Raw genomic sequence first — 24221 nt, 5'->3', positions numbered from 1 at the left:
GACGAATCGAGACTCTGTGGGCCGTATGATGAAGATGGACTTCTGGATCACTCAGGGGTGACTTGTGCAGACGAGAAATCATCTGCGTTCAAATAGCATGGGAACAAATTGGCACGAATCACGAAGCTGGCCGGAAAATTGTGTGGAGTCTACCTCACTCCTAGCCCTCTCGAACTCGCGTTTCGTCATTCGTAAAACAGATGCCCGGTCATAGCAGCTCCTCGCCCCATCTATGTTGCTCCTCATTTCCGACGCCCAACACATGCCGTAGATATGAGCGTCGTTTTGACAGTTTTTGCGTTTCCGCGAAAGAACCAGTCCTTCCCCACACCCGACTCCAATTGCGTTGCAGTTCCGATTCTCGTAGTAAATAACTCTTTTCACCGACCGTACTTCTGAAATTCCCAATCCCGATTGTCTAACGGACAGACGTTTCTCGTTTTGAGCCATCGCGAAATGCAGTGAAAGTGGAAAGCGTGCTATAGTAGAGAAGGTGTCAGCGAGTGATCACTGTGCCGCAGAGAGCTAATCGCAACAAGCAAAGTAGACGATGGTCAGATTGCCATAGAGCGAACTCACATTGCAGACACCCCATGCCACGGTGCACTCTTCACTGGTGGCGGACGCCTGATTGGCCTGGCAGTCGATGCACAAGTCCATGATGTGGTTGCGACAGATGGCGCAGTTGTCGACAACGATGTCCCATGCCCAGAGCGCCACGGCGTTCCACTGTTGGAAGAACTCTGCGTCAGAACTCTTCATCGAGCACATACAATGCCTTGGTCCGTCCTGCTCGGCGAGGCGCAAAACACACCTTCTTCACTTCAAATCGTTTCTTCCCATCTGTGTCACCAGCGGCTGCAGCGACCTTTTTACCCTTGGGAGCGGTGGTGGCGGCTGCTGGAGCAGGCTCGGTCATTTCTACGTCTGCCATATTTGCGGCGGAGACGTAGTGGTGTTGTTGTGAAGTGGATGTCTCCTTGGGGAGAGAGTGGCTGTGGTCGTGGAATATGAATGCCAACGGGAGAGCTAGAAATTGCCAAAGGATGACACAAGCCAGCCTGTAAACGCGCTCCAGGCAAGCTACAGTGATGATTGCAGCGCTCGCTATCGATAGCGGCGGGCTACAGTGCAACGTGACCGAGAAGTGGCGGAAAGCCCGCCCGCGTTTTCGCGTCTCCGGCGCGAAAAATCGACTCTCCGCCACTTCGACCATTCAATCTAGGATGCTGTCATTCGTATACAACGATGACTTCGATTGAGGACGTCACATGAATTGCCATTTGTCTCACATGGCTCTCTCGCTTTCTGTACGTTGGGTTTGACATATTTGAGATCAACGATAGTCTGAACCACAAAATCGAGAAGGGGCGAATTGCCTCGATATCTAATCTAAAGTAAAATCTAGCAACAACAATCAATCGAAAAACAGAGCAAGTCTAGGTGTCCCTTCCAAAGATCACGGTGCCTGTACAACCCGATGAAGCATTGACTCATCTGTCTCGGCGAACATCCGTCCTCCGTCCATTCGTCCCAGTTGATGATGGACGACATGGCTCTCCCAATAAAGAGTGGCCCATTTTCAGCATTCACAACGGAACCTGTTCTCCCTGCAGGCCAGCCGCATTGCGCAATGGACTGTCCTCGGCGATCAACTCGAACGCGCCTGTCAGCATGTCCTCATCGAGCACATCCTTGCCAACATAGACCCGGAAGGTGCCAGCAGGAATCCTCCACTGTTGCGCGGCGACATCCCACACGCTGACGTCGCGTCTTCGCAAGGGGAATTTCACCTTTGCGGTCTCGCCAGGTTGGATCATGACTTTATCGAACCCGCGCAAGACCTTTTCGACGCCACTGTCCGGAATTCCGAGATAGAGCTGCGCCACTTCTGCAGCTGCGTGAAGATGGCCAATGTTCGTAATCGTAGCAGTGATCGTCAAGAGGGTATCATAGAGAGAGTCGAGACCGCCTTCGGGCGCAACAGTAGCAGACGAAAGTGCAGCATCTGGTGGGAAAGGTGATGAGTTTGCAGCGGCATTTCGGGTGATGTGAAGGGATGAGTATGCGAATGTGGTGTATGTGAGACCGAAGCCGAAAGGAAATCTCGGTGTGATCCCAGCCTTGATGAAGGCTTTGTAATCAATGTGGAGACCCTCCACGAAGTCGGACTGAGCGTAGTAGGGATTGGATGCAGTGGCCACGGTAGGACTCAAGAGATCTCCGTAGTCAGCTTCACTCTTGCCTACGGTGTAGGGTAACCGGCCGGAAGGTGACTGGCGGCCATACATGATTTCTGTGATAGCTGAACCACTGGCTTGGCCAGGGAGGTGACCATAAATGACGGCAGTGATATTCGGATTGTCATACCATCGATCGACCAAGCGAATACCAGCATTGTGTATTACCACAATGGTGTTGTGATGTTGCGCCGCGACACTTTTGATCAATTCGTCCGCATAGGGACTGGCCAGGCTTACACGGTCCCAGGCTTCTGACGCTTGTTCGTTGACAAAGACAATGGCAGCGTCGGTTGTGGGATCAACCACCGGATTAGATGACCAGAAGTCGGTGTGCAATGTGGTGCCGTCGACTTTCGATTGAGACAGGAAAGCATCATACGGCGCGATAGTAGTGTCAGGCGAGCATCCTCCCGACCCGCCACCCGTGATCAGTGTGCCATTAAGAGCAACGTCTGGGCCCACCGTTCCAGCTTTGGCAATAGTGGTGAACAACAGGGCGCAATTGATATCAGCGAAGGGTGTGCCATCTGGGAATGTATGTGTGTTCAGCATACTCAGTGGGTATTTGAACGATCTCTTGTCGGTGAATGCGGAGTTCGCTGCATCGAATCCATAGATGCCGAGTGATCTGGGCTTGGAAAGCGGCAGAGCGTTGTTGATGTTCTTCACTAAGATGTGGCCTTCAACAGCACCCTGGAAGATCGTGTCTTCTGCAGCAGGGTCGCGAGCGTCCACAGCGACATTGAGCGCCATGCCGGGAGTCTCCAGCTTTGCGTATCGATACCAAGCTGCGAGCATGCGGACGACCATATCGTCCAGCCGAGCAGTCTCAAGCGTGCCGTTCATGGCTGCGGTCGACAGTTGATGATTGTTCCAATACACCGACGAGGGCAACGCGACGTCGAGACCAGCCTTGGCGCTGGCAACACCGGTATGTTGCCCGTACCAGTCGCTGATGACGAAGCCTTGGAAACCAAGCTCCGTCTTTAGCAAGCCATTGAGAACCTTGCTGTTCGCGCTTGAGTCACTGCCATTCACTTTAGTGTACGCAGTCATGACCGAGCCAGCTCCAGCTCGCACAGCATCGTAGAATGGCCAGAGGTAGAGTTCGTGCATTGTTCTGTCGTCCATATTCGAGGACAATGACTGATTGGCTCGAAGCGGCGGCTTGACAAGTCCTGCTGAGAAGGGTAATCGGTGAGTCTCTTGCTCATTACCGACCAAATGCTTCACACAAGCAATGACGGATTCCTGCATCCCACGGATTGTAGGATGAACAAGCGCTCCGACAAGGTAAGGATCGTTAGAAAATCCTTCCCAATTGCGACCACCACGAGCCACACGGCCTAAAGGCCCAACGACTGGACCTAGAAGCACATTTGCACCTTTGGCTTTGAACTCTGCGCCAATGAACTTCCCTCGAGAGTAAGTAAGCTCACGGTTCCATGAAGCGCCAACTGAAAGCTGTGCAGCATAACCGTTGACGAATTGGCCAGTGCGAACTCCACTCTCGGCATCTTGAAAACACAGCCCTGTAAAACCGAGCCTGGCAAGGTCTTTTGAATAAGTCGAGCATCCTCGTGCTCCCAGACCTTCACCGATGAGAACTTCGTTCTTCTCCTCGTTGGTCATCTGTGCAACGAGAGCACGCGCTTGAAGATAGGCGTCGGCCCATGCTCCCTGCCCTGATGCCAGAGCTGTTGCGAACAAGTTTTAGATTTTGACACACATGCAGCCTCTCACAGATTGAAGAACTTACGGCTCGGGTAGACTGGAGGCGAGCGACCATAGGAGTACTCCAATTCGAGCTCTTCGATCAATTCGCCGATGTGACCATTTTCCAGGTCATCTAATTCGCCAGCGATGATAGCAATAGTCTCGGCAGTTGGCGGGATGAACCTCGCCAAGAAGGAAGAAATCGCATGCACAAAGACTTCAGTGGGGGTTGCGATCTGAGCCGCATTGGCTGGTGCGGTCGTCGGTGGTATTGAGGCCAGCAACAGTGGCAAAAGATGAAGGAGATGGAACATCATCGTAGCTCTGCGCTCAGTCTGGACGAGGAGAGCAGACGCCCACCACTCGAGGTCGAGAGGGAGCTGCTTGAACAGATCGATACGGAACAGTAGGCATTTTGAAGGCCATCGTGAGGGAGGAGAGGAGAGAAGAATGAAGTGATCGACTCAGGCTGGCGCCGTGGTAGACGATCGTGAGTCTTGGTCGGGTGTTGCGGTGTGCGGTATCGACGCATCCCTCCTCACGAGCTGTAGTGCAGCTCTGATGGAAATGGCCTGCTCAGGAGCTTCCTTGATTGACGTTTGGAAACTTTGTTGTGCATGAGGTCCAACTGCCGAGGCCAGGTCCAAGCTCTAGAGGCACTAATGCCGGCCTGTTCTCCGCGGCCAGGAAGGATCCTCCGAGCAGTGAAAGTTATGGATGATGGTCCAATGCCGAGTAGTTTTCACAAGACCATCGTGCAAAAGATTTGACTGAAATTTCCACAAGCTCGAATTCTGATCAACGCCCCTCCAGGTGCGTGTCACGCTGAAGACCAACCATTCGTTCAGGTGGCGACATTGGCGCAACCATCGATTTGAACACTTCCCATCGTACAGAACAAGACACCCAGTGTGTTACATCACCTATCCAGAGCACGGGGCATGCAACCCAGACATTCCTGCTGCAGGTACAGTTTGCGGCTCTGATACAGTATGAGTCACCACCTGGCATAGAATCGATGGAATGGCAGAAATTCGAACTCAGCGGCGGTGCGAAGCGGCGGGCGGGCGGGCGTGGAAGAGCCGCGTTGATGATGGAGCGCTTCATCATTTATCGCAAAGGAGGGGTTCCAAGGTTTTCTTGGGCTATGGGATGCGCCGAACACGCTACTATTCTTCTTGTTGTGATAGCGCCGGACCTTCCATCATCGACGATTATTAGGTATTCGCCTGAGCATATTAGGCTCCTGCATATCGCGGTGCAGTGCCGTACCAGCGTACGTATTGCATTCCCCAAGCTACGCTGCCACAGCATGCGCAAAAGGTCGCGATACGAAATGATGAGGCCCGTTGCCCACCAAGTGGAGTCTCCGGGCCACCTTGGAGGAGTCACAAGCATCATTGGACACATGCACTTCTCTCTCTCATTGCTAGATTCATGCATGCAGCATCCTCCGGATAGCTGGGAACCTGGTTGAGAATGGCCAAGTGTGCCGAGAGCGACCCTGGCCCGCATACGCCTACAGCTGTAGCTCCAACGCCTGCCAGCGGTCGTACGTTCGGAAGAAAACCGTTGTCGCATGAAACAAGGGAGTGCTGTAATAATTGCGGTGAGGCTCGGATCGCGTCGGGATTCTCAAGCTCGTGTGTTGGATGAATTGACCTTGGCTCGGACGTGCATGCATGTGCATCAACCAGGGCCGCCCTCTCGTGCCTCTCACCCAGGCGCTTGGATTCACATGTCTAGAAACTCCACATCACGCAGTGTGCTGCTGTCCCGCAACAGCCCAGCCGAGCCAGGATCCTAGGCATGGATGTATGTACCACTGTCGATGTTCAAATAGATTCACGTCGGGCCCGGGCGTCTGCACGATTCCAATTAGAAAAGGAAGAACGGTCGTCACGACGCTTCCGAAATCCTCCGCGTGCTGGATGTTTGTTGACGCCCGACCATCGTGATGGCAATATCGCGACCTTGTAACGTGTTGATGGTGTGACGAGCAATTTCCTAGACTCTGTGGCCCGAAATTGTCATCTTCACCATCCCTGCGTTGGACGAAGGGTCACAGTCCACACTTGAGCTCTGGGATTTGTCAAAATACATAGCGGCTTCGGTCCAAAGTTTTGCTTGAAGAATGTGAACTAAACGAATTTGTCCAGAACTCTCCTCCAGGCCGGCCACGATCGCCGTTCGCTCAGCGCACGCTCGAGCTCTTGGAAATCCACCTCCCGACGGCCCGAGTCAACATCGATGTCCGAAATTCTGATCCACGCTCTCCGCTTCCAGATGTAGCCGATGACGTAGAAGGAGATGACAATGAAGACGGCGAGGTAGGACTTGAAGAATGCTTCAACTTTGAGAGGTTTGACGGCGACGTAGAACTGTACCGATCGTAGTAGAGTCAGCACATCTCGCTCAGCTGCATATTTGTCCAATATCCTGTGCTCGATTCTCACCTGTGCGATCAGGATAAGGACGATGAGAATAAACCCAATCCATGACCCAATTACTCCAAACGCGGCCTTGAACGGCAGCTCGTCGACTTTATGGCCGTGATGTTTCCACGCTGCGCGGAAGCGAATGTGTGCCAGGCATATACTGCCCCATGTGAACAATGCCGCTAAGCCGGAAAGTGCCAGCAACCACTCGAACACGACCACACCACTTCTAGCAAGCGTGACCAAACTCAACGGACCGAAAGCAAGGATCGCCAGTGTCGAATAGAGCGGTCGGCCGGCACGATCGACATATTTGAACATTCGAGGCGCATACCCTTGTTCCGCTAGAGCCGTCAGCGTACGTGAACCTCCATATACGCCCGACAGGCCAATGCTGACGACTGAGCAAAGGATGACGGCGTTCACGAAATCGCCAAAGGCCGGGATCCCGGCATCGACCGCTACAATGACGAAAGGTGAGGTTGACACATCAAGTAAGGCGCCTGACCCGAGAAGGCGACGATCGTTATACGGGACCAACAACCCGACAAATAAAAGTCCAAGGACGTAGAATCTGGAGTCACTGTTAGTGGTCCCAACGTCTTTGATGAGCAATCGCCCATATCAGCTTACATGGTGATGCGCCAAAAGATCTGCTTGATGGCTCCTGGCAGTGACTTCTGAGGCGTTTTCGACTCTGCAGCCGCCAACCCAACAAGCTCAGTGCCGGAAAAGGCAAAAGCGGCTGTGACAAAGACGGCACACACGCCGAAGAAACCTTGCGCGAGGGCTCCCGGATCGTGCCAGGTCTTAGCACCTTGGTACTCGGAAAATTTGCCGTTGCTCGGCCCACCACCGAGGACCATCACGAGGCTGATGATCATGAAGATCACAACTGTGGACAACTTGAGCAGCGAGACCCAGAATTCCTCCTCAGCATATCCCAACACGCCGAAAACGTTGATCAGGACAATCACAGCCAGAAAGAGCATCTGCCATGCCACAGGATTCACGCCTGTGTCCCAGTAGTTTACCGTCAAGCCAGCCACGACGAGTTCAAGAGGCAGGACGATGGCCCATTGCATGGTGTAATTCCAGCCCATGGCGAAGGACCAACCTTTGTTCGAATTCGTCAACGGCTTTGGTTTCCATATCACTTTGTCCAACAAACTAAACGAAACACTTACTTGGGTCGATGAACCGAGCAGAGTACGTGTAGAAGCCTCCGGAGATGGGATACAATGCGGAAAGCTCGCCGAGTGCATAGACGACATTGAACATCATCTGCACAAGTAGTACTGATCAGCGTTTGACTCATGGGCGTATTGCATCGGATGCACAAGCTCACCACGCCAATAAGACCAAATCCTATAAGTAACGCTGCTGGTCCGCCTGTCGACAAAGCTTTGCCCGAGCCCACAAACAAGCCCGCGCCGATTGAGCCGCCGATTGCGATCATGCTCAAATGGCGGCTTTTCAATGTCTGGTTGAGCTGGTTGTGTTCATCGTCGGCCGTCCGGCGTCGGAATGATTCTGGCGTGACGCCAAGGCGCGTCCAAAAGGACGGCCGCGATGCATTCGGCGTTGTTATGATCGCGCCACTGTCAGCGATACAAGAGGTCGCGCTGTCAAGACTGGTGACAGGCCTGACCACTGGTAGAGGTGCAAGGTCTTTCTCGACATCGTCCATGGCGGTGCCCATGATGGTGAGACGAATTTTCCCTGGTTGGCGCAGAAATCAAGCGAGGATGAATCTGATGTGGGAGCTCTGTAGGACTCCGAAGAACCATATACTATATGGGAGATACCTTCTGCAACCTATCCCACAATCTACATGGACACAGCTCCATTGCTATCATCGTTTAAACCATACCCATCGCAGCATGGCACCTGTTTCTCTGGCCGTCTCAAAGGTCTGAGCAGTGAATAGCCGGGTGCAAGCGGCCAAAGTGTGTTCAGATGACCGGTGAGCCCTCCGTGTCTGACTCTCAGAGCGATCATACAAGAGACAAAAGATAAGCCAAGTCTCGGTTGTGCTTGCACAGGGCGCAAGATCTCGGTTCGCTTGACCCTACGCTGCGTCATCGTAACGCCTCACGATGGACCGTTTTACCACAGGACCGGCAGGTTTATGGATCTCAACTTCTATCGTCTTCACAACAGGCGAGTGCTCGGCCCGTTTTTGAGCCAGATCTATCGCATGGCAGATTCCTTATCGTGATTATGTTGTTGACACCCTTCAACATCTACAGATTCAGATGGAAACAATTATTTCCACACATTTCTATATTGTGTCACGACAGCAAGACAATGTGTTCCATTTGGCCGCTGGGCATACGAGTTAACCGAATGATGAATTGCTACATCGGGTTACGTAATCAGCTACCGATGCTGTCCCGAGAGACTGCACATCGGGATCAATATGGAAGCAAGTACGACGGTCGGATTACCTACGGCTAGCCGTGGCAATCTTCGTAGAATTGCTGCGACCGATTTATCCCATCAAAACCGCACACTCGAGCTGGGACTTCCCGAAATACCTGCTGTTAGCACTAATGTCCAAACTGTCCATGTTGATGAAAAACAAATGTAAAAGGAATCACACTCGACAAAGCGTCCGGTGCGCCCAATCGCGAGACAACTCTAGCAGTTGAGATTATCCGCTAGCGTTCGCGTTTCGAAGCGGATGCGATCGAGTACCGGCAGCCGGCGCCGGGCTCGTCTGTCGGCTCCCTCTACCTGCCATCATGAAAGGGCTGGCATGGCGGGGACTCCTTGGCACACTCGAAGCCCTCGTGCCGATTCGCCCTCGTCCGGCTTCCTTCAGCCTCGTAATTTCTTCATCGCGGTATTTCAAGCCAGCTTCGCGATCCTTCAGCATGGCTGAGAGTTTTTGATTCTGTCTCGACAAGTTGAAATCGTAGAGGGCCTTGCTCGCCTGCTGCGCACGAGCTTGCTGGCCCGATGCCATTTGGTCCAATTGAGCGACACGGGTCTGAAGAGCAGCATTTTGCTGCGCAAGCTCTTGCGCACGTGAAGATGAGTCCTGGTACATGCTGCGAGTGTACTCCACGTCACGCTCTGCGGCCTCGGCGCGCTTGTTTGCCTTCTCTGCCTCGAGTTTCACCTTTACCATTGCCAAGTGCAACTCTTCTATCTCCTGACGTTCAGGGATGGAGTCGTTCATGAGTCTGAGGTTGGCGCTTTCTAGTTGCGCTTTCAGCTCGGAACGTTCTGCACGCAAAGTTGCGTTCTGAACCTCTAGACGGGACATCCTCTCTACAGTGGCTTGGCCTTTGGCGATCAAATTATCACGTTCTTTCCTGCAAGCAAGAAACAGTTTTCGTTCTTCCTCCAGCCGGTATTGTACCATCTCAAGGTCTTTAGTAATGGTCGCTAGACGAGCCTCTGTTGCGTGATACAGCACTGTGATACGCGCTTCGCGCGCGATGGAAGATTCATCCAGGTTCAAAACCAATCCATCTTGTTCGGAGTGCTGAGTGGGCCGCCCGATAGAGTCGCTAATGTGCGTGATTTCAACGTCGTGCATATTTACCGTTATAGGGACATCCGTCTCCTCCTCGGCACGAACTCGTTTCGTAGCCGGACTCGTGGACACGTTGATGCTGACGGAGTTGACGCGACTATGCGGTCGCTTCAGGGCATTAGAGTCGTTGTTCGGAACCTCGTCACTGGTCGACCGGGCCGTTAATTCACTCTCTGTCTGACTGTAGAGATCGACATTCTGTAACGCGCTGAGTCCCGCAAGCGGCCAGACCACATCGGCAACTGGATCTAGCATAGAAGCCACTGCTGACGCAGCTTCTGGTGTAGGAACATGCCCTGCCTCAGGTCGTCCGGCACCGTGCTTCAATTTATGAATCCCAGATACCAGAGCTCGCAGTCGGGCATGCGTCGGTAAGGTCACAGGGAGGCATTGCTCCAGGTGTTCGATCGAACGAGGCACAGCAAGTATGAACGTATGGATCATTTTACTGCTGGGTGACATCCTCAGGACGGATAGTTTAGCATCTGAAGCCCGCGCGTCGCCGTCTAGAACGATGATCCCATCAAGAACTGGCGTTTCATAGTCAATATCCGATTCGGAATCGATGATCCAAGCGGTTGGTGCTCGATCTGTATCACCCGAGTCAGCAACTTCATGGGAGCCATAGCTCTGCAATCTATGGGCGACTCCAATCCCTCGAAAGAATGTTGTTAGAATATCGCAGATCCTCCGTCCTGTCGCAACTACGGCAATTTGAACGCTTGTCGACTGCAAATGCGTGAACAGCGACTGCAAAAAGCGGAATTTTGCGCTGCAGTCGACATCCCATCGCGCCTGCCGGATAGGACTGTCCGCATGCTGTGTCGCAGTGTCCGGATTATTCAGATCTGGATGCACGACAGTCTGACGCAGTCGTCGGAGCAGGTTCTTCACTTGTGCCGCCGTCTCGAGAGATGGTGGTCCTGAAGTATCCAAGAAATCTCGAATCAAAGAGTCATGATAGTAAGTCTCCTGGAAGTATTGATCGCGCTGGTGTCCTACTAGGATGATCGGCACGACGAAGAAATTCAGCAATTCAGGGGTAGAGCCCGATACACTCGGCACGTTGTTGTCCGACGAGATTTCTCTGGGGCGCAGGAATTCAGATCCGGGCATGAGCGAGCCATACTTTTCAGACGTGTTCATCTCTTCCCGGGTCGCAGTTTTGTTCGGCAATGCAGCAGGGATCATTGATGGAGATCTTGTGGAGCCTTTCGAGGCGTGATCAGGAGCAGATGTGGCGAGGACAATCTCGTTTGACAGGTCAAGCTGAACTCCAGAAGCGGATGTCCTCGCGTCGCCGGTCGTGGCCGCGGATGTTGGTGATTTCATGGTGATGTCCGAATGTCGCTGAGCGTACATCTCGCGAAGCCTCTCAGATAAGCTGCTTGATGGCCCTGGAGGTGCAGACTCCATTCTCGTTCGTGATGTGGCAGCAAGAGCCGCTCTACGTGTCAACGGAAGGGATGAATGTCTTCCTTGGTGAGTCTGAAGCACCGGTGACAGGATTGAACTTGCGGGAGACGTCTCGCAGGAAGACACTTGAATGGCGTTCCCCGACGTTTCGATATGAAGAGGCCTTTGCGGTGTCCGCTTAGGCTGCACCCTTCTTTGATTACCTAACGAAGTGGCAACTGACGGGCTGCGATTAGGATGCGATCGAGCTGAGCCGGACACAAACGGTATCTGTGTCAGAAATGATATCGAAGACTCGTCTACGGAGAAGGTTTCTGGTGGCGGCGAGTAGTAATCTTGCTGAACCACTGTCACTGGGGATGGGCTTGCTGAGGTTTGAGAAGCACCAACCTGAACAGATGGCGATATTGGTGGATTGGACAAGCCACCCTCGCTCGCTCGACCTATTGCGATCGATTGCTGTGTAACGATCGATGGCTGAATCTCATTCAAGTAATCGCCAGAGGCTGCTGCTAATATTGGCGAGCAAACTTCAGAATTGGATCTGACAGAGGACGGCGGATTTTCCTCGTGAGCCGAACCTTGGATACGGGTCTGGTCCCGCTCTGACTCGTGCCCTTCGCTACGTAAACTGGGTGACCTCGCTCTTCTAGCAACTACGTCAATAGCCGAACCGTCTTGCGTGGTGCTCCGATCTTTGACTCCGCCCTGAGAACCTTGTGCGCGATCGATGGCGTTTTCGAATGCTGTTGTATCAGCTGAAGCCGCACTGGCAATCTGTGATTCGAAACCTGCACGGGTATCTAGATGTATCGAAATAGGCCGCCTGAAGCTCTCTGCAAATTGAGATGAATCGGGGTGATTCTGGGCGTTGGTGACGAGCTCTATGCAATCGATGGAAGAAGACGAGATTGTCACAATGGTGGCGGCTTCGGAGCTTTCGGGTAGGTCTTGTGTGCTAAGAGCGACCACAATGGGGTCCGCCTCTGGCCGTATAAGTGTCTGTGAGTCGCTAGAACTAGACTTGTGCTGTGATGAGCCTCCGCAAGGTTCACCTGCTGTCGAGCCACGATGATCGACGTTTCGATATTCGCCAGCAAAATAACTAGAAGGGGGTGGGCCAAGTTGTACTACGGCAGACAGATCCTCAATCTCAGGCGGAGATTGAGGAGCGTCTTCTTGAGTCTGATCAAGGTTATTGCGTTGGGACACTTGGCTTTCTTGCTGACTTTCTTGCTGGCTTTCTTCAATCTCAATCGGGGTCTCGATCCTGGAAATAGTCGTTGGCTTGGGGATGGACTGCTGGGTACTGGGCGAGCTATGAATGACCCGCCGTGGCCGGACGCGATCTTTCCTGGAATAAACGGATGGAGTCGGATCGTCGGATTTTGCGGGATCGGTTCTAGGCTTCGCTACAACTTGTCGCGAGACTTTAGTCTTGGCCTCAGCTGGTGCGATCTCAGCCCAGTGTAAAGCAGCAACTTCATTTTTGCAGGAATTGCGAATCTGCGGAATACACGAAACACGTACCTTCAGGGGAATTGGAGTCCCGCTTCCTCTTGGACTTTTTCTGTTGGTGCCAATCGTCCCTCAAGGCTTGATTTGCGTTCGCTTTTGGTTCCCAGGTCGGATCGTACCGCTCTCCAGTGATGGGATCGTCTTCCCAGTCGATCTTGTAGTAAGTCTTGTTCTCGTCTATGATCGAGCGGGCTCTGTAAACGGGTTCGCCCTCGATCTGGTCGTGCGGAGTTGGGCTCGAAAGGTCGTTCTTCTGCACTGCAAAGACCAAAAAATCTGTCATCAGTTTTGCGACATTCTCGAACATGAGGACAACTCGATCCCTTCCAATGCTCGCATCGAATCAAAATCATGGTTGCGTACCTCTTGTACGCTTCCGCGCGCTTGTAGAGGTGACTGACTGAGCGATTCCTCGTTTACGCTTGGCTGCCATTACGAGTGCCACACTAGCACAGTTTTGACGAATAAAGTACCTGCCATTTTAAACGTGTCATTCAACCAATAGCGATAAGTTCGAATGTCCGGGCATCTACAATGGATGCAAAGTTATCAATGTGCATGTATGAACATACGTTTGTGTACTCGGAGGCCAGACACGCTCTCCGTCCTAGGGTTGCCTTGCCAAGGGACTAGCGCCAGTAGTATAACCCTAATTGCATGCGCCCGGCATGGGGATGTGTATAATTATGTGTCAAAATGGGAACGTCTGGTTGATGGTCATGTCTACATTCAAGAATACTTTTTCGAGTGTACGTGATGCGGTTATTTACCGGCAAAGCGTTTACATGGTGTTGGTGGAAATCGCTTGTGCAAATGCAGTCACCGACTTCCGGGTGCAACGTTCGAGGATTGGCCCTCCAGTAAGAAACAGCGGCCCGTGGAAGATGGAATTATTATGTTAAAGGGAACAAGGAATATGGACATGCACATGATTGGACTCTTTCTCGCACCTTCTCGACGTTCGTCGTATTGCACTAGTCATGGCACGTCTGTGAATGGAATTTCATCATTAACAGTAATCTTTCAACCATCGAGGATCATAAGCCAGCCCGAGGCGATCAAATTATCTGCAGGGGAGACGATTCAGCAGTCGGTTGGTCGATGTTTTCGACGGAAACTGTCTTTTTGGCACCAAGCCATTCTCTGTTCTGCTTCCACCGCTTTGGTCACTGCTTGCGCCGATTCTTCTCTTCCTGTTCCTTCGCTTTCCTCTGCTCCAGTGCTCGGGCGTGCTCTCGCACAAGCTCTGGCGGGCTGTCTTCGACGAGATCAGAATCGTCGTTGAGTCCGGTCCATTTCGGCAGACCGTCGGGGATATCGATGACGCGCTGGGTGTAAAACATGTGACACCTATGGAAACGTCAGCAATGAGTCACGCATGCAGCAGATGATGGCACACCAACAAGACTTGCCTTGGCTTGGAATTTTCGCGCTCCTTGGTGGACTTGAAGTGAATCAAGGAAGGAAAGAGCAAGATCATGTTCCTCCCTTCGTCCATGATCGGGCTGTGGCAGTACGAGCAGCGAACTTTGCATGGCAGCTTGTGCTCGACGGACTTCTCGGTCGGGTCGTACCACTCTAGATTATGGTGCCCATGGGTGAAATTGGTGTCCTCTTTATGGAAAATGGCGGCCCATTGGAATGGTGCAGCTGTAGAGGGAAGGTGTCAGTACATCCATCATCTGATATCTAAGACTGGAAGCCACAGACCATGTTGAGTCTGGCATGTAGCGCAATGGCACAATTTGCTATCGAGTGGAATCTCGCGACTCAGCTGGTATTTGACTTTGCCGCAATGACAGCTCGCCTCGTAAATACAATGGACATTTTCGTCAGAATTGCGAATGCTGTATGGTGCTCGCTCCTTCCAACCATCATTTGCGCTGTCAGGCCGCTCGGATGACTTCGCGTCCATCTTCTGGAAGTCTGGCCCGCGTTCGTTATCATCGCGACACGGAGGAACAAAAGTCTTGATGATAACCTAGGTAATGGGCGAATTGCGAGGGCGGGCATGGGATGCTGAATACCTGGGCAAGCAAGAAATGTTCCTGCTACCTTGCGAGCTGAGTAGCTCTGGCTCACCGCCTGTGCAAGTATGCTTCCGCCATACGATAACTACTACCAAGGTAGGTAATGATGTAGGCCCCGTGTGACGAGGCAATGACGATGGATGTGCGACGTCGCAGCATCTCGAACCCGGGCGCGGGCCGATTTCATTGATGACTGGGATTCTGGTTTAAGCCGAATTCACGCCACGTACTCGCCTGCAAAAGTCGCTCAAATATGCCTTCATGAAGCTCTTCTCAGAATTTCGAAGCAGAGAGGAGTCGTAATGCATAGACTTCGAAAGTCACACATGTAATTGGTATATTTCCCGTTGGCGAACAATCATGAAGTCGTATCTGAAATTATGCGATTATACCACAACCGCGTTGTGTTCTTCCATCGATCGACAGTGGAAGACAGGCACGATCAACCCCGAAGAGCCGATTTCGCTTCAGACTGTGACATTCCGAGGATATTGGTCAAGTAGCTCAGCCTATAATTGCTAAATTAGCTTTTCAGGAACAATTTTAGCAAATCAATGTGTTGGATACTCACTGTACATCCCTTGCGATCCGCTGCCTGACTGCCTCCGACTCGTCCAAACATTGGTTCCAAATCCGCTCTCTCCGCCCACTATCGACAGTTTTGACGCGAAGCCTGAGATATCCGCTGACCGGACGATGATCGGATACACGAATCTGGTCCCATCGGCGATAGTCCTCCATTTTGACCTTCCCAATTCCGCGATACATGATCCGATCGCACCATGCAGGTGCGCGTCGCTTCTCGGAAGTGTCGTAGTCATCGGTGTTGACGTTGTACTTGTATGTGGGAGCAAAGGTGATGGGGGATTCCTGAAAGGCTCGGAGTCGGAACCCGGGATTGCGCTTGCGACTGAGCAGGAGTTGGTCGCGCTCCAGAAGGCGTGCGTAGTTTCCCTGCTGAACGTGCTTGATCACAGTGTCGCGACCCATGGTATCTATCCGATAGTTGAGATCGCCATTTAGTATGCAGATTTCGTGGTCCAAGATCATACTGCCATCGCCTCCGTTAGTGAAGACGTCGCTGTGTTTTGCTTTCTCGTTGTCTTGGATGGGAAATGCTGGCAAGACCTTTGCTTCGAGAATGGCGGCAGCATCGTTATTGCGATTGATCGTTTGTGTTTGTCCAGCAGCAAGATGGCAATTCACAAGGCAGATACTGCTATCATCTACGACCATCCGGATGAGAATGGCACCCTTGTTTCCGAGGGAGCCACCCATACCACGTTTCACCTCAGAAGTGTGGATGTGGCGGATCCGGGCTCGCTCCGACGTCTTGACGAAGACACAGGTGAAGAGACCAACCATACTGGCAGTGTGTAGTAATGTGTATCCGTGTCGACCTGGAACGTGTTCTTCCAAGTTCCTCACGAGATAATCTCGCCAAGCCCGATATACCTGGGAAGTATGCTCCTGCTCACCGGGATCCTTTTTCTTGCTTCGGAAGAGAGACTTTGAGATGACCTTCTTGTCTTCGAGATCAACAACCTCTTGGAAACCAAAGATAAAGAGATCCGGGGCAGTATATGATCTGATAAAGTCCCGGTAGAAATTGTTGTCTCGCTCGCTGTGCTGAAGGTGATTCGGTTTGCTTGCCCCCGCATTCCAAGTCAAGACTGCCGCCGTCAACTCTCTGAAGGAGGAATATTCTGAGTCGCGTGAACTTAGGCGCGACATGAGCCAGTCCTCTTCGAGGATTCCGTCCCATATTTTCAATAGATTGTCGAGACCGAGAGTCATGACGACAAGACGACCCATCTTCCAAACACCAGAAGGGTCGGACACTATGCTACAGATCTGCTTGTCGTGTGCCTGCCAGTCTTTCTTCACTGTCCAAGGAGACGTCTTCGTGTCATAGACGTAGGCCATGCCAGTGCTGAATCCCGCCCACAAATAGTCGCCAGCACCACAAAGCGAAATGATTCTGTACAAACTCGCAGTCACGACAGCAGTACAAGAAAGGTCACTTCTGTCGTATATGCTGACTTTCCCGTCAGTGTGACCGAAATACACTAGGTTGGGTTGACTGTCGATGATAGCGCCGCAAGTGATATCGCCGGCACTGGATTGCACGAGCGGATTACGCGTGATGTGGAACGCGGAATCTTGCTGTGCGCCTGGAGAAAACACGCGGAGCTCTTTCCCATGTGCAATCCAAAGCTGTGGCCCGCACGCAATCGCAAAGCCGTGGCCCCGCGGTATACGCCAGCTGAGAAACTGTGAATCCAAGCTGGGGATGCCTTTATGGTCTGGTTTCCAAACATTAAGATCACCAGAGTCATCCAATGTCCACAGCTCGGCCGCGAAGCGGAACATCCGGATGATTTCACGCCTCGGATGGGCATGCGATTTGGTCTTGACAATTCTTCGAGATTGTATGTCCACCTCGTGAATGTCCCCAGTTGATGATCCTAGCCAAATACGCTTTCCTTCGTCATCTATGCTCGGCGATGGCTTGAAAATGATAGAAGCCATTTTAGAGGTCTCCCGATGCTCCATGCTCATGAGAAGCTCGCCTGTGCGCATATTCCATGCTTTGGTTATATAACCAGTAGTACAGACGTACTCGCCACAAATGGCAAGCAGCCTTGTGTCATATTCGGTAGGAATGTGGTATGGGCGTTGCTTGAATCTTGGAGGTCGGCGATTGGACTTTTCTGTCTCGGGAAAATCGCTGATAGCAGCACTTTGATCACTAAACAGGGGGTCGCTCTGTTGAACGTTCGTCGACGTAGGGTCTCCGTTCCGTTCCGCGCTGACTTCAACCTCTCGAGTATAGTTAGTAACCTGTGCAGGCGGTGGCGGTGGAGGTTCGCGCCGCCTTTCAGTTGATCTTCGAGGAGCCGGCACAGGCGGGGCGCCCATGTTACCGTACTCTTTTCCCGCTTCTTGATACGATATTACAGGAAGTCTGCGAGAGATCGGAGAAATCGATGATGGTACAGCAGTGTTGGTCTCGGCTGCAATGTCTGCATACAGGAGCTGGGTCTTCAAGGGACTTACTCGCCCTGAGCGCGGTTTAGGCGGACTTACTCTGCCTGATCGCATTTGGAGCTCAGGTCTTACCGGAAGTCTGGGCGGAGAATGGTCTCCTGTGTGGTCTTGTTGAAGGGTGGGAGCAGTGCCTTGACGATACCTGGAGGGCAACGATGGATTGTGCTCACGAAGGGGGGCAACATGATGACTCGAAGGGTGTGCGAGCCATGACTCAGGGTAATCTGATTCTTCGACGAATGAGGCATTTGAGTCTGTGCGGGCACGTTCTACGAGCGACGCTACAGAATCACCACGCACTCTTTGCAATTGAGAGGATTGCAAGTCTGCACTAGAGCGCAGTGCCACGTTATCTCCTTGTTTGAGGCTTGATCGAGGCTTTTCCTCGATCCGCTTGCTGGTCGCATGATTCGGCGGAAACTCCGGACTGCTCGGTGGCGTACCAAACGGCGAATTCGGACGATCGCTTACATCAGCTTGAGTTTTTGGTGGCGACAATGCTCTGGGTAGAGAAGTCTTCAGAAATGTTTTGGCAGGTATATTTGGTTTGGCTGCTCGATTGATTGGTGGTGGGATTGGCTTAATACCCGCCTCGCTCTTCGACAGCTGAGTCGGATCCTTGCTTGCAGAAGGAGACGCACTTCGTTCGGAAGCCTCAACGAAAGCATTGATACGACCTTCAATGCTAGACGTCGCACCCCTGCTTAACTTCGTTCCATGGCCGTTCACGGGCGACTCAGTCCCAGGTTCGGGTGTTACGGGCCGTTTGTAGGATCTGCCAACACTTGGACGCAAGTCCACAGAAAAATTCTTGTGTGGCGAGCGAGGAGAGTCTATTACAAGCGTAGGCGGAGTCTGTGACAGCGATGCTATGGATATCATCGACACAGGTCTGGTACGAGACGGGTTGGGGCGTTCTCTATGTAGACGGAAGTCCGGAGCACTATCTTCTCTGCTAATAAAGGATTCTGATCTGGGCTCTTGTGACCCACCGACCAGAGGGGACTGGGGAGGTACATCTCTGTTAGGAGAAGCCTGACGAAGTGCCCGAGGCGAAGACGGCAACAAGTCCTGCTGCTTGCTCAAACTCTCGAACTTGGATCGCAGCGACGACAGAGGCTTGATAGATGAGGTATCCGACCCATCTTCAATTCGATCCATGGTTGTGCTGATGTTGTCACGCCAGACTTCTTCAAGGGTTGATTGTTCTCAATAGCCAATGACTTCCCATCACCAACCAGTACAGCAATCAGCCATATACGACACGGTCAAGCGACGCGCGTTGCAATTCAAGTTTCCTGAGGGGTACATCCAAGCGCTTCGAACCCAGCTCTTTTTGACACTGTCCCATTTGATCGTTGCGCGGGGTTTCGACAGATTGGTTGGAGAGTAGACCTCGCTGAAGTCAGTATATCCTCATAATGGTTCGATAGACGATAGGAGGGCGCATGCGTTCGACTCGGAGCTCAACATTGAGAGATCGTCGTTCAATGGCGCATGAAATGGAGATCTCAAGTTCGATAGATCGGCATGCAAGTCGTCGCGAGTCCCCACTGAGCCACCTGCGTAGGTCGTGCAGCCGGATATTATTAGTAGTGGCGACTCGGCGCCTCAGGCATAATCCTGATGAAACCCACGTTTTTCGAACAGAACCCCCGGGGCCGGCCCTTCTCCCACCTGGGCACGTGGGTAGCCCATCTTTGATCCCACCGAGAATCGAGCATGAATCCGGCGCGCTGCGTCACGCTGAAATGTTGGCCTTGGGCCCAGGAATTAATAAACGATGCAAAATCAGCATAATGTATCACAGGTCATATATTCGTCTTCATCACTAATATACAGCGAGTCTGGGTCGAGAGAAATAACATGAATAGCAGAAAGCACTGCATGTACAGGATGAGGTCGCATAAAGCACAACACGAAAAGTCCGTGCGATCTATTCGCACACCCATTCCGCAAACACGCACCACCTTGCGCTCCGATCCGCCAGGACCAAACCTCTCCATAGACCCTTCTCCCCGATTTTGATAACCGTCTCCCAGCTCGTGCTGAGACTTGCAGGATCAAAGCTCTCGCCGGCTGACCGCGCCAGATTTTCTTGCTTGCGGGTCAGACGGATGATTTTCTGGCTCGGTGTCTGAATCGCGAGCTTTGCAGGCTTCTGCTGCGCGGCTGACATTGGCTGCTGCCCAGAGGCATTGGATGATGTTTCGGAGTATTGACTTGCAGATATCGATGCCGAGACCATGCTCATAGCACTGCCTGGTCGATTGAGTGGGTTTGGGCTAGGGGGCCGACCGTGAGAACCGTTCGCTGCGGCACCCCATGTGTCCGGTGTGAAGCGCGAGAGGGAGGAGGGGTGCTGCCGGACGCAGAAGACAAATGTATTGTTCAAGAGAAGACGAGAACATTGCGGCTGCGCGATATAGAGATCGTGTCTTTGAGCATGAGGCGTCGGATGCCGGGTGACAAAATTGTAGGGCGGGTTCTGGCCGGTGTGCGATAAGGGTAGTGCTAGAGCCATCGCATGAGGATTGTCCCTTATGGAGTGCATCAGTCCACGCTTTCCGGCGTAGACCTTCAATGTGCCGCGACCCTCGTCTCCAGGCAAGAGAGCTTTGATAGTAAAGCGCTTCCTGCCACCAATCCAATCTGCTTGCGCAAAGACTTGCTTCTTTACGATGTCGCCACTCTCGAAGATATCGCCGTCTGGGTCGTGAGCAAAGGAGCGAACTTCGGTCTCGGCCACACACTCCACATCTTCTGGTACAGTCAAATGTATGTGAGCCATCTCCAGGTTCTCCAAGTGTAGCATACTGGTGTTGAAGTCCATCATTTCTAAGCCTTGCCTAAAGTAATTCGGTGTCGCACACGGCAATGCAATGAGAATCTCATGCTCGACCGGAGGAACAATGTGTTGCTGCTCGGGTAAGAGTGGAATATGAGTGAAGCATATCTCGAGCGGTTTCGCGAGGAAGTACCACGCTTCAGCCGATTGACCTCCAGCGCTGCTGTATGCACCTCGGCGTGGGTGAGTGGGACTTGCAAGCGAGCAGTCTAAGATACGCCATTCACCATCAATGATGACCGCGTTCCACCAGTGGTTTGCTTGTGCCAGAGTATCGAGATCGAGAGTTTCGCCGGGTTGCTTGAGGTAGCCGCGAATGATCTCACAATGTAGGCCAACGGCCGAGCACATGTCAGCTACGACCATCGCGATCTCCTCGCTACAGCCGCGCTTGGTATGCACGACGCGTCTCGTGTCCAGCTGTCCTTCGAAGTCATCCTCCCAGACAATCCGCTCAGCAACCCACGTGAATATCGCTCGTAATCTCTGCACATCGCTCTTGTAAGGCCGGCATAGATAATTTTGAGCTAGGGTTCCAGCTGTAATCATCGGTGGTACATTCTGGAGGAATCGGGTGTTCTTGTCCACCAAGGCAAGATTAGGAGTGTTGAAGTCCGTGGACTCGTTGACTGGCAGTCCATCCAAACCTTCGTTGCCTTCTACGGCCTCGCGGAGCTGATCGATGGGATAAGTCACTGGCAGACCATGCAGTTCGCATCTCTCTGCTCGATCGTCCATTTCGCGACGACTCAAAGAATTCGAGCGATTGATATCACGACGGACCTGCATCCAGTCATTTCCAAGACCCATCTGGCTCAGAGCACCACCGGCCGACGAGGCTGGGCGTGAAGTAATGCTATTACCGAATCCTGTCATCACGCTGCCGTTGGTAATGCTTTTCGTCGGACTGCCTGATCGGCTGCCCGGCCGACTCGTACTGGCGAGCGTCGACCTGGCATTGGCGGCTCCTGTCTTCGCAGTGGTCTTGGCCGATTCGATCATCTTCTTGAAGAAGCCGCTCTTCCTGGCCTTGGGGGCAGAAAGACCTCCAAAGATGCCCCCTGATTCAGCGGGTTCTGTCGACCAATCAGCAACGGGTGCGTCTGGCTGATTATGCGAAGCATGGCTTTCGTGATAGCTAGGTCCAGAGGCCTCGCTCTCGTGGATACTTCTTGCGCTGGAGCGAAGGTCGTAAGAGGATTTGGTTTCCATCATACTCAGCCCCTTACGGCGTCGCTGGCTTCCCAAGCCAAATTTGTGTCGCGTCAGACTTCCAGCGCTAGTTGCACTCATGCCACTCGCAGATGCTCCAGACATAATGCTGCGACTTGTGAGTTGTGTGCTGTTACTGCTTTGTGTCGCAGATGACGACTCGGTAGAATTGGTCGCGTTCGTCTTTGTGGTGAATGTTCGATCCAATGCGTTGCGTGTGTGGCCAAGCTCATACGCAGATTTCCGATGCCGTACCTTCTGGCTCAATTCAGGAAGTTCAGACGCGGAAGAAGATTCGACGTCTCGCGGACGGGCATTTGCGGCTGTCGGGTGGAAATTCGTGTACTGGCTGCCCTTCAAGGGCACTTCAGGGGCTTGATCTATTTCATAGTCGTCGGTGTCCAGTTGGTGCTCCATTCTTTGCACATAGCTCCCAAGCTCGTGTCCTTGGGCAGGCGCATATGGTTGGGAAGCCAAGTTCTCGCCATCTCCATCGTCGAAAGAGAAGCTCATTTCCGCTGTAGCCCGAGCTGATCTGGCTCTGTGACGGCTGTCAGACTGTACACGCACGAGGTCGAAAGCTTCTGGTGACCATATGTCCTTTGCACCAGGCGGAGGCGATTGAGTGGAGGTAGACATATCTTGTAGCGACATCATCACATCATTCATGGCATCTCTTAACGGAGATGGGGTCATACGGCTACCAGCTGGTGAAGGCTGCATTGGAGTATGAGAATGATGGCCCGGATCTGCCTGGTACGCATACGGTTGCGGCGAGGGTGCTCGGCTGGGCTGGAACATTGAACGATGTGCAGGAGGAGGCGGAGGAGGAGGAGAATTCTCCAGTTCGTATTCGTGCTCATCATGATGGTGCGTTGGCGCCGCAGTATGGAGTTCCTCGTGGCCTTGGTACGAGCGATGCGACGACTGTCTCGATGGCGAGAGTATCTGAGGGTAAGCTGACCCGTCGTGATACGTCGCTGGCAAAGGAGAGCGCGGGCGCGGCGGAGCCGGGGATGGTGTCTGAAACCTCGGATCTATTTGAGCTACCCCATAGCTCGGCTGCGGTGAGGCTTCTCTGTATTGCGGCTGCGGTGAGGCTCCTCTGTGGTGTGGCTGCGGTGAAGCACCTCTGTATTGCGGCTGTGGTGAAGCTTCTCTGTATTGTGGCTGCGGCGAAGCTTCTCTATATTGCGGTTGTGGTGAAGCTTCTCTATATTGCGGTTGAGGTGAAGCTTCCCTATATTGCGGCTGGGGCGAAGGTCCGCGATTCGTTGTTGAAGGATGTGGTTGATAGTAATGTTGTGGCGACGCTGCACGGGAACCAAGTTGTATAGGGGCCTGATATCCCCTAGACGATAGTGGATTTCCATTAGAGATGCCATTTTGAATGGAACCGTGAAAAGACTTTGGGCGTTGTGCATTCGCAGTGGTGCCTCCGGTGCGCGATCCGTTCGATCGTGTGGGTGGTGCAATTCCACCCCGGGGAGGTGTAGAGGGTATCCTTGGCCCGAGTTCCTGGTCGATCACCGTGTTCACAGCAGATTTCCGCAGTGATCCATTTGGAGGCGTCGGATTCTTCATGCTCGAATATGGTCGAAATGTCTTCTTCTTCTCCGGCACCCGCTCTTTCTCTGCCTCCGGAGTTCCTTTCCTGTCGCGGTCATCGCCAGACGCTTTGCCTCCATCCCCGTATGCTTGAAAAGGCTTTCGGAATACAGCTTTGTTGCTCGCGCCCGCCTTTTGCGCGGCACTCTGTGATAATGGTGAAGCGTTGCGAACATTTGGTGCAGGCTGGAATGACTCGGCCAACACCTGCACAAAGTTCGATGGGAAGAGACCGATGGCTCGAGGGTCTCGACGTAGCCTTCCCATCCACCACTGTCCGTCGCCGGCATTGAGAGCCTCGATAAGATCACCCTCTATGAAGCCCAAATCCTTCTTCGTTTCACCGCCCCACGAGTAAGTCGCCTTGCACCAGCAAGGGAATCGTTGAGGTAGGCCTGCCATAGCGCGATCGTCGCCGAGTTCCTGGTATGATCGGAAGCGATTGTGATTAGGAGCTGCGATTGTGCACGAACAGCATGACGATGAAGCAGAGGCAATGTTTTGCTGTGTTCAATCTGGTTGCTAGGGCCGCCAAAATTTCCTGGAGATGACGGAATGCCTGTGTTGACGCGGATGCAGAAAAATAACCTCGAA

The 24221-nt window shown here is 52.7% G+C and overlaps 6 protein-coding genes across 6 annotated transcripts; all 6 read right to left on the bottom strand.

Moving 5' to 3' along the window:
* Positions 1-507: 507 nt before the first annotated feature.
* K489DRAFT_370499 (glycoside hydrolase family 3 protein) lies at positions 508-4276 on the bottom strand (the record flags this gene model as incomplete). Its single annotated transcript, XM_033603141.1, has 6 exons — positions 508-525; positions 580-789; positions 815-1083; positions 1293-1392; positions 1602-3940; positions 4003-4276. 6 exons carry the CDS (start codon positions 4274-4276, stop codon positions 508-510), a joined length of 3210 nt encoding a protein of 1069 aa, XP_033459919.1.
* Positions 4277-6100: 1824 nt separating this feature from the next.
* On the bottom strand, positions 6101-8099 carry K489DRAFT_370498 (uncharacterized protein; the record flags this gene model as incomplete). The annotated part of the gene is made up of 5 exons (XM_033603140.1): positions 6101-6340; positions 6416-6971; positions 7031-7514; positions 7585-7681; positions 7746-8099. 5 exons carry the CDS (start codon positions 8097-8099, stop codon positions 6101-6103), a joined length of 1731 nt encoding a protein of 576 aa, XP_033459918.1.
* A 4589-nt stretch (positions 8100-12688) lies between these two features.
* K489DRAFT_394553 (uncharacterized protein) lies at positions 12689-13420 on the bottom strand. Its single transcript, XM_033606807.1, has 2 exons — positions 13242-13420; positions 12689-13136 (listed from the first exon to the last, which is right to left on the bottom strand). Exons 1-2 carry the CDS (start codon positions 13309-13311, stop codon positions 12844-12846), a joined length of 363 nt encoding a protein of 120 aa, XP_033459917.1. The 5' UTR covers positions 13312-13420; the 3' UTR covers positions 12689-12843.
* Positions 13421-14044: 624 nt separating this feature from the next.
* Positions 14045-14793, bottom strand: K489DRAFT_388759 (glutathione-dependent formaldehyde-activating, GFA; the record flags this gene model as incomplete). The annotated part of the gene is made up of 3 exons (XM_033606445.1): positions 14045-14228; positions 14291-14528; positions 14589-14793. 3 exons carry the CDS (start codon positions 14791-14793, stop codon positions 14045-14047), a joined length of 627 nt encoding a protein of 208 aa, XP_033459916.1.
* Positions 14794-15350: 557 nt separating this feature from the next.
* On the bottom strand, positions 15351-19120 carry K489DRAFT_409986 (DNase I-like protein; the record flags this gene model as incomplete). The annotated part of the gene is made up of 2 exons (XM_033607652.1): positions 15351-15417; positions 15480-19120. The coding sequence occupies 2 exons, from the start codon at positions 19118-19120 to the stop codon at positions 15351-15353; spliced, it is 3708 nt and encodes a 1235-aa protein (XP_033459915.1).
* A 775-nt stretch (positions 19121-19895) lies between these two features.
* On the bottom strand, positions 19896-24029 carry K489DRAFT_318898 (uncharacterized protein; the record flags this gene model as incomplete). Its single annotated transcript, XM_033601358.1, has 2 exons — positions 19896-22967; positions 23070-24029. The coding sequence occupies 2 exons, from the start codon at positions 24027-24029 to the stop codon at positions 19896-19898; spliced, it is 4032 nt and encodes a 1343-aa protein (XP_033459914.1).
* Positions 24030-24221: the final 192 nt, after the last annotated feature.

This window comes from Dissoconium aciculare (assembly GCF_010015565.1).
Source record: "Dissoconium aciculare CBS 342.82 unplaced genomic scaffold K489scaffold_6, whole genome shotgun sequence".
In the NCBI taxonomy this organism is placed as follows: domain Eukaryota; kingdom Fungi; phylum Ascomycota; class Dothideomycetes; order Mycosphaerellales; family Dissoconiaceae; genus Dissoconium; species Dissoconium aciculare.
Note: the sequence above shows the minus strand (reverse complement) of the source record. Positions and strands in the feature narration are given on the sequence as shown.

What these genes read in the sequence shown, in the direction of transcription:
- K489DRAFT_394553 (XM_033606807.1), bottom strand. Translation starts at nt 13,311, where the DNA reads ATGGCAGCCAAGCGTAAACGAGGAATCGCTCAGTCAGTCACCTCTACA. An exon ending in CGCGCGGAAGCGTACAAGAG is followed by an intron (nt 13,137 to 13,241) that starts GTACGCAACCAT and finishes TGGTCTTTGCAG; the next exon opens with TGCAGAAGAACGACCTTTCG.